General features: G+C 58.4%; 1 gene segment (V, D, J or C); it reads left to right on the forward strand.

Moving 5' to 3' along the window:
- Positions 1-306: 306 nt before the first annotated feature.
- On the forward strand, positions 307-774 carry LOC115284921. The segment is given in 2 exon segments: positions 307-349; positions 437-774. Coding segments are annotated over 2 exon segments (381 nt in total).
- Positions 775-794: the final 20 nt, after the last annotated feature.

Here is a 794-nt window from a genome sequence, read left to right on the forward strand (position 1 = left end):
GGTGCTTACATGAAGTCCATGTCCAATCAAGGGTTGTTATTGCTGCTGGTGCTCTAACTGCACCAATGCTCTTCAGTGTTTCTCAAAACCTGACCATTGGGGGTCCCTCTTCCCCTTGTGGGCAGACCTGTCCCTGACTCTGGCCCCTCCTTCCCTCCAACCTCTCTGTCACCAGCACCTGCAGGGGCCTCAGTGGAGCAGAGCTCAGACCCTAACTGCCCACTGCCACCCACCAGTCAGTCTCCTTCCAGCAGGCGCAGCTGGGAGGTCCCCTGGGCTGCTCTCCAGCAGGTGGGAAGCAGAACCATGCGGGGTCTCCTCGCCTTCCTGTGCGCCCTCCTGTTTCCCGGTAAGTCCTGACTCCATCCCCTGTGTGAGTGAGCAGGGTGACCCTAGGCTCCCAGCCTTCCGTGTCTCACTGCTGTCCCCCTCACAGGTGGTGTGGCATCACTCAGGATGGAGCAGCCCACTATGGTCGTGGGGCGCCTGGGCAGCTACGCCACGCTGTCCTGCGAAGTCAGCACCTCGGTCAGCTACATGCACTGGTACCTCCACCAGGAGGGAAGTGCCCCCAAGTGGATCCTCAGGTTGGAAATGTCCACATCATCTGTTTATAGAGATAGAGGCTTGAAAGCAGACAAGGTCAACGCCACGTGTGACAAGTATATCAACACCTGTAACCTGTCCGTCCAGAGGCTGGAGAAGAGCGACGAGGGCGTGTACTACTGCGCTGCCTGGGAGTACCACAGCTGCACACGCTGCTCTGCTCCCTGAGCAAAAACATTTCTGAGTCC

Source organism: Suricata suricatta, unplaced genomic scaffold, assembly GCF_006229205.1.
Source record: "Suricata suricatta isolate VVHF042 unplaced genomic scaffold, meerkat_22Aug2017_6uvM2_HiC HiC_scaffold_26268, whole genome shotgun sequence".
Classification (NCBI taxonomy): domain Eukaryota; kingdom Metazoa; phylum Chordata; class Mammalia; order Carnivora; family Herpestidae; genus Suricata; species Suricata suricatta.